The sequence below is a fragment of the Archocentrus centrarchus genome, unplaced genomic scaffold (genome assembly GCF_007364275.1).
Source record: "Archocentrus centrarchus isolate MPI-CPG fArcCen1 unplaced genomic scaffold, fArcCen1 scaffold_24_ctg1, whole genome shotgun sequence".
Taxonomy (NCBI): Eukaryota; Metazoa; Chordata; class Actinopteri; order Cichliformes; family Cichlidae; genus Archocentrus; species Archocentrus centrarchus.
The window spans coordinates 407,056-414,036 of record NW_022060254.1 but is presented as its reverse complement, the minus strand read 5'-3'; the positions used below and the strand labels follow the sequence as shown (position 1 = coordinate 414,036).

The 6,981-nt window shown below is 40.9% G+C and overlaps 2 protein-coding genes across 2 annotated transcripts; both read left to right on the top strand.

The window, feature by feature from the left end:
- The first annotated feature begins 223 nt into the window (after positions 1-223).
- On the top strand, positions 224-3,387 carry LOC115775613 (ankyrin-2-like). The gene is made up of 5 exons (XM_030723081.1): positions 224-315; positions 483-586; positions 951-989; positions 2,293-2,442; positions 3,351-3,387. The coding sequence occupies exons 1-5, from the start codon at positions 286-288 to the stop codon at positions 3,385-3,387; spliced, it is 360 nt and encodes a 119-aa protein (XP_030578941.1). The 5' UTR covers positions 224-285.
- LOC115775608 (ankyrin-2-like) lies at positions 3,064-6,351 on the top strand. The gene is made up of 3 exons (XM_030723075.1): positions 3,064-3,128; positions 4,479-4,577; positions 5,482-6,351. The coding sequence occupies exons 2-3, from the start codon at positions 4,514-4,516 to the stop codon at positions 5,961-5,963; spliced, it is 546 nt and encodes a 181-aa protein (XP_030578935.1). The 5' UTR covers positions 3,064-3,128; positions 4,479-4,513; the 3' UTR covers positions 5,964-6,351.
- The last annotated feature ends 630 nt before the right edge of the window (positions 6,352-6,981 follow it).

The window sequence follows — 6,981 nt, the reverse complement described above, 5'->3', positions numbered from 1 at the left end:
AATGTGTGGGAGGAGTCTGCTAGAAAGTCATTCATTCAAATTATGACCATCTACTTAGGAAATTAATCACCTCGTTATCAGATCAGTTGCTGGACATTGATCCCTCCTTGTGGAACAGAAAGAGTATTTTAAAGATAATTATTAAAGCCAGCCTCAGGCGTTTCCTACCCTGCTGTGTTAATAGCATCCCCCTCACTGGTTAGCTTATATTTTTGTCCTCTGTGCTTCAGTTCAGACAGGTCCTTCACACCCACTCACCACAGCTACTACTCTAAACATGAGGGCATGATGGAGGAGATGCTCACCAGTCACCAGGTACGTTGCATCATCACAGTGATCACAAGCTGTGTTTTTAAAACAGTGATTTGGGGTGATGTTAATTTAAGTGAGATATTTTAGGAATTACAAGTGATAGTTTAGTTCAGATTGATTTTTGTTTGTCTAACTTGGTAATTTTGTAATTTGTTTTTGTTTTATTCCAGATTTCATCACTTGCCAGAGAGAGTGAGAGAGATTCATACCGGCTGAGCTGGGGCACAGAGAACCTGGACAACGTGGCTTTGTCCTCCAGCCCGGTCCATTCTGGGTAAGTACAGTCACTCTGGTGTCATCAGACAGACCAATCAAATCAAAGCGTTGCTCTTCAAAAGCTGAACATGTGGACTAAAATTTGTAAACATTTGACAAAATCAAGTTTAGTCAAAAAGTTCAAGCCTTCATGTTTACACTTCCAGTAAATGACTTTTTTTGGTGCAATGTAAACACAATTTATCTGCAGTGTTTTTGTAGCTGTGGCCAAATATCTTGCTGAGAGCAGTGTACAGACTTCTTTTTGTCTTCCTCTGATTGTCTCACGCGTGCTCGGATTTCCCGCTCTGCTTTTCTCCTTCTCTGAATTGTTTCTGCTCGACTTTTGATTCCTCTCTGTCTGATGTGGTTGTTGTTTTTAGCCATTCCTCTCCGTGCCACGATCATGGAGACCACAGCAGGTGACCGTCTGCACCTTGGTTAAATCATTCTTCTCTTCATCGCCATCACTCTCCTTCTCCACTCTGTGTGCTCTCCTGACGGAGAGGTGTATGTGTTACACCGTCCTCGACAGACAGCGTCTCTGTTTTTCTGTATTCTTCATTTTAACATCTGAACATCCAAATATTACACCTCAGAAGTTATCAAAGTTGACATCTCCTTGTGGAGAGGTCATGTGATGCTGCAAATGAAGGAAAACCACATTAAATTACATATCCTGGCAAAACAAGGCGGTGAAGGTTGAGGACGTGTTTGTTGACTTCATTCAGTGTCTTGTGAATTGAGCATTTCCACTAACATACCATGATGCTTTTAAGGAATCCTTTGGCATATGGGGAGAATTAAAATAGAAGTATTATTGTACTATATTGTGCAGTGTGGACGATGTGGACGGTTTACTCTGATCGTGTCTTCTAACATTTATTTAACAACTTGTTTTCATGTCTGCCATGTTTTTTTTTTTAAAGAAATCTTGTTGTTTGTTTAACTGAAGCTAAAGAACTTTATACCTGCCCGTGGTGTCAAATAGTCATCTCATCCCAGTCAGTCTCTTACCCCACTCAGATATGATCCATATGCATATTTGTCACTTTGCATGGAGAGTGAAGTGAAAGGTCAAAACCTCAGTGCAGTACACCAGAATCATGCTGAACATGCCTGCATAGCTATAATCATAGAGCCGATTAATCAATGATAATATGTAGTCTTTGTATGTTAATTGTTCACCTTTACATTTATAGTTGTTTAAAAAATAAAAACTTTGCCTTATAGTGGAACATGTCCTTTTAAAAATTAAGCAGTATCATTCATAAAGAAGGCTCTAATGGCTCACATTGAAAGAATGTAAATATTGCCACCTGCGTCCACAAATTGAGACGGGGGGTTGCGCAAAAAAATTTTTTTTAGGAAAATTAAAAGGTAGACGGCGCAGAGTGGTGGAGTAGGTGGAAAATGCGCCTGCCGCTGCATAATTTGAAAGCCCTGAAACAACCTTTGCTTACAGTATCTGCTGTTTGCTGTTGAAGGCCAAACGGTCAAAGACAACTTTGGTCCTTTTGTATAAATGTGTTCACCCTTCAGTTAAACTCACAAACTGTCAGTTCAGTTTTCTCATTTCCTTTTTGACACAAGTATCTTAGTAAGTGTTCATATTTAAGTCAATAGTTTATCAGTTAGCTTTGGTGTCTACTTTCTCATCACTTAATGGGTTCAGTAATACACGTGTGTGTCTAATTTGTGCTTATATCTCCTTTTCCATCTCAGTTTCCTGGTCAGCTTCATGGTGGATGCCAGGGGTGGAGCCATGCGTGGTTGTCGGCACAACGGCCTCCGCATCATCATCCCGCCAAGGAAGTGCAGTGCCCCGACAAGAGTGACGTGCCGACTGGTGAAGAGGCACCGTCTGGCCACCATGCCTCCGATGAATCAGAATCAGAATCTTTATTGTCATTGTACACAGAAGTTGCACAACGAAATTTAAAATGCATTCCTTTCTAGGTGCCTCAGACAATAAATAATAAAATAATAAAAATATGAGTGATAAAAATGATTACTAAAATACAGTGCACAATAGTAAATTAAGATGAATCTAGCCCCAATACACACACCAACGCACGCACACAGTCAGCACTACCACCCCACATCACTGTCCAAACCACACAGAGTTCAGTTCAATGATAGCCCTGGCATAAAAGCTGTTCCTCAGTCTGTTTGTTCTGGCCTTCATTGTCCTGAAACGTCTGCCTGATGGCAGTAGCTGAAACAAGGAATGTCCAGGGTGTGAGGGGTCCTGGAGGATGTTCTGTGCCCTCCTCTGGCAGCGGGCATTGAACAGTTCCTGGAGGGAGGGCAGGGGACAGCCTATGATCTTTTGAGCCGTGTTGATGATTCGCTGGAGTGTTTTCCTGTCTGCTGCTGTGCAGCTGTTGAACCACACGCACAGACAGTAGGTCAGGATGCTCTCTACACAGCAACGGTAGAAGGACACCAGCAGATTCTGGGTCAGTTCTGGGTCTGGGTTAGTTGGTTGGTTGGGTTGAGGGGGAGGGCCTGGCCAGCAGGCTCATAGAGGTGGGACCTTCTGGAGCTCAGTTCCTTGGGTAAGACTACAGGAAGAATGATGGAATGAATGCTGTAGAAGCTGCTGGATGTGCGGGGGTTAATAAAAATAAATGTACAGAGATGTTATTGGAGTGATAGCTGATGGTTTTTAAGTATCTGTACCTGCAGTTTTTCATTACGGGGGATTCTAAAGATCACATTACATCATCTACTCCTACATGTTTGTGTACTCAAAGTAAACATCTGTCTGCCCTTATCAGATTTTACTGCACTAAAAACTTCTTAAAGAACGTTTAGAGGGAAAAGAACACAAAATGCACCACTGTCACCCAGAGAGTGGTGGAGCTTTGTGCACCTTGTTTTTGCAAAGTAAGAGTCTAAAGGTGTTCAGGATTAACTGAGAGAGATGATTAAAATGGCTCTTGGAATAGGGAGGAAAACAAGGTACCACTTCATCTGTGTCTACCCTGTTATTGATTTGTATCCTTAATGAATCCAAAGCTTATAAGGTGCTGCCCTTTTTCTTTCAGATTAATTTCCCTCTGCCTTACTAAAACTGTTTCTGCTCTTGCTTTTCCCCAGTGCCAGGGAGCTGCCAGCATGGCCTGTTTTCTTTCATAACAGCTGCAGTCTAACTCTTTCTCACCTTCCCCCTTCTTTCACCTTAACCCTTAATGAAATAGCTTCTCTTATTAACTCCAGCTGCACTATATTGCACCATGATTGGTTTGATATGTGGCCCCAAACTCTGCCATCTACTGGTAATGTTGGAGATGATCACAGTTACACAATCTCGATGAACTACTGACATCACAAACGTTTTCTAAAAATTATAATGTTTTCTTTTTGCTGGCAAAAATGAATCTATGTAGGGATCAAAAGAGTTTGAAAATAATGAAATACATTCAATTAAACTGTACAAATAATAATTTAAATAAATACAGCTGGCATATACAAAGTAAAGTCTAATAGATCAAATCTTGTTTTATTTTTTAAATTATTCTCTTATAATGAATTATTCTTTCAGATGATTTTATGTCCAGTCCTTGTTTCGACTGACGGACTGTGTGATAGAAAACGGTGTCATGAAGTAACCAGTTATCAGAAAAGGTGTCATGAAGGGTTGCAACCTTCAGCCTGCTTTATGGTGAAAAGAATGACTTTAAAAATGAGTTTAGGAAAAATGTTCAGCTTCTCACAATCCGTGGGTAAAATGTATGTTTTTATGTGTTTATTCATATGATTATTTATCTGCCACTCTATTATACTTCCTAGCTGTGCAGCTAAAAAAGAAATTACACAGGCTGTCAAACTCTCAACCCAACCAACACTTTGTGTGTGCTCTTTCTTCCTCACTGCTGCATACGGATGCTCGATCAATCACACAGTAAACTCCACCTCCCCAGTGCCCCTCCACCTCTAAATGAGGGAGAAAGTTTGGTTAGCAGAATCCTCCAGCTTGGCCCACCGGGAACAAAATTCCTTGGGTAGGGTGGAAAACAATCTATTGGTTTTGCATATGAAACGATCCATGGATGCCAGTCCCAATCTTTTTTTTCTTCTTTTTTTTTACCCCGTACATCATTGTGTTGTTATTGCTTGTGCTGATGCTGCATACCCCATTTCATTTAGTACTGATGACCCTCTAGGCACTACTTGCCACTTCTTTTCTTACGGCTTCGCCTTTTCCCTTTTCTTTCTTTTCATTCTTCAGTTTCATGACTAGAGGAAGAGTTTTTTTTTCTTTCACTTATGTGTGAAATTTAACTGGTTGTGTGGCCTGTGAGTAGCAGGGACCCAGGAGAAATCTGACTGGCGGTGTGCTTCAGTGGTCGGCTCTAGTTTTTCTATTTTTGGTTCTTATTTTGAATTTATAAAAATTGCAAAGCTTGGATGCATTGAATGTTCGGTAGTATGACACCGTCACACTGTACATTCTAAATATCTCAGGTTCTCAGGTGAATAATATGCTTATCCTGAAAATTGGTGTCATGGGTAATTTACTGCGCAAAAATGGGACGTATTGCAATAAAGCAGTTGCAAGCAGGAGACAGACAGCTACACACACACCTGTCCTGAAATAATAGGAATATGGCATTAAGTGGTCTCTGAGAGAGATCCTGGCATCATGAGAGGACTTTGAAATTTGAATTTTGTAATTTCGCCTGTAAAAATATTGGTTTTTAAGGGGTTAATAACGTGAGAAAGATACAACATTTATGATGCCAGATTCTGGAAGTCTGGGCCAAAATTACCCAGGACACCAATTTTCAGGATAAGCATATTATTCATGTGGGAGATATTGCCTGTTGAAATATTAAGACAGTTACAAACATGAGGGTCTAGCCACTCCAGGCACGAGCCCTGAAAGTCTATGTATTTCTCTCAAAGCTGGACAGCAGACCTCTACAGCTTCAGCACCAGCTGCCACAAAAGTAAAGACAGAAAAGTGTGGGGATTCTGGTTTAGGGACCACTGGTGACCAACTCTCTACAGAAATGACCCTCCTTGTCTCTTCCAGCGAGGCTACAAATGAGTCCTCTCATTCAACAACACCCACTAAAGAGAAAAGGGAGCCATTTAAAGAGCCCATTGAGTTCTTTGAAGAGATAAGTGATGAAGCAGCAAAACTTGTGGCAAGGTTGGCACACGCAGAGACAGACAAAGAGCGAGAAGTTGCAGCCGCCATCTCAGATGATGAGAGCAGTCTCACTGATCCTTCAATCATAGAAAGAGAACATTTCCCAGAGATGCAGTTCCCTCCCTCAGGAGACATCTTTCCTATTAGACCACTGTGGGACGAACCTGTTGAGACACAGATGCAGCGAATCCCAGATGATAAAGTCCAAAGTCAAGGTATCCCCCCAGTTTAAGGGGCTATTCTCTATCTCTTGTGCCTTGTTAGTACAATAGCTGTAAAGGTGCTGCCTCTCTGTCTCTTGCCATTATGTCCTGTTGAAGTTAAAAAAAAAGTTGGTGTGTTGCTAGAGCTGTATTTTTGTTTGTAATGATGTCTCACTTTCCTTCTATGTGTGCTGGAAATCTCACGATTGACTACAGGCTTTATCTAACTTGTGAAAACAACTTAGTGACTAAACCCTTTAAAGATTAAAATGTGAATAACACTCTAAACAATTATGTGTAATGGCAAAAATGTTGTATATATTAAAATGCTCATGCACTCTGCACAGACACGTTATGTTCTAGGGTCTATGTTTAGATCCATAAATAATCCTGTGTAATGAAACTGACAAAAAGAAAGCCAGTGAAGATGTTCAACCACTGCAGTGCAGTACCTTTAATACCTATAGTATGCTCTAATCTCTGTAATAAAATGTTATGGTCAACAGTATCAAAAGCTGCACTGAGGTCCAACAGGACTAACTAATGCTAGTTAATGCTGTTTCTGTACTGTGATGAATTCTGAAACCTGACTGAAACTCTTCAAATAAACCGTTCCTCTGCAGATGATCAGTTAGCTGTTTTACAACTACTCTGAGACTCGTTCCTCTGAAACAATTACTGTAGTTACTGTAGCATCACTGTTACATCACACTGATCTGGATCAACACAGAACACATTGATCAGTGATCAATGATCGATCATTGGTCGTGTTGGAAAAACTCACTGCTGGAAAAATGTCTGGATCCTGGAGATGATGTGAATGTTTGAGTGAAGATGAGGCTGAAAGGATTTGAAGACTTGAAAACTGAGCTACACTGTGTGCACAATTTTATGGCCATAATATCATTTTTAGGCATTTTTGGGCCAAGAAATAGCTGCAGACAGATTTTTCAAAGGTTTTATGGACTGATGAAAGGAGAGTGACTCTTGATGGACCAGATGGATGGGCCCGTGGCTGGATCAGTTACGGGCACAGAGCTCCACTTC

What these genes read in the sequence shown, in the direction of transcription:
- LOC115775613 (XM_030723081.1), top strand. Translation starts at nt 286, where the DNA reads ATGATGGAGGAGATGCTCACCAGTCACCAG. An exon ending in AGATGCTCACCAGTCACCAG is followed by an intron (nt 316 to 482) that starts GTACGTTGCATC and finishes GTTTTATTCCAG; the next exon opens with ATTTCATCACTTGCCAGAGA. An exon ending in GATCATGGAGACCACAGCAG is followed by an intron (nt 990 to 2,292) that starts GTGACCGTCTGC and finishes TTTCCATCTCAG; the next exon opens with TTTCCTGGTCAGCTTCATGG.
- LOC115775608 (XM_030723075.1), top strand. Translation starts at nt 4,514, where the DNA reads ATGAGGGAGAAAGTTTGGTTAGCAGAATCCTCCAGCTTGGCCCACCGG. An exon ending in CCGGGAACAAAATTCCTTGG is followed by an intron (nt 4,578 to 5,481) that starts GTAGGGTGGAAA and finishes TTTCTCTCAAAG; the next exon opens with CTGGACAGCAGACCTCTACA.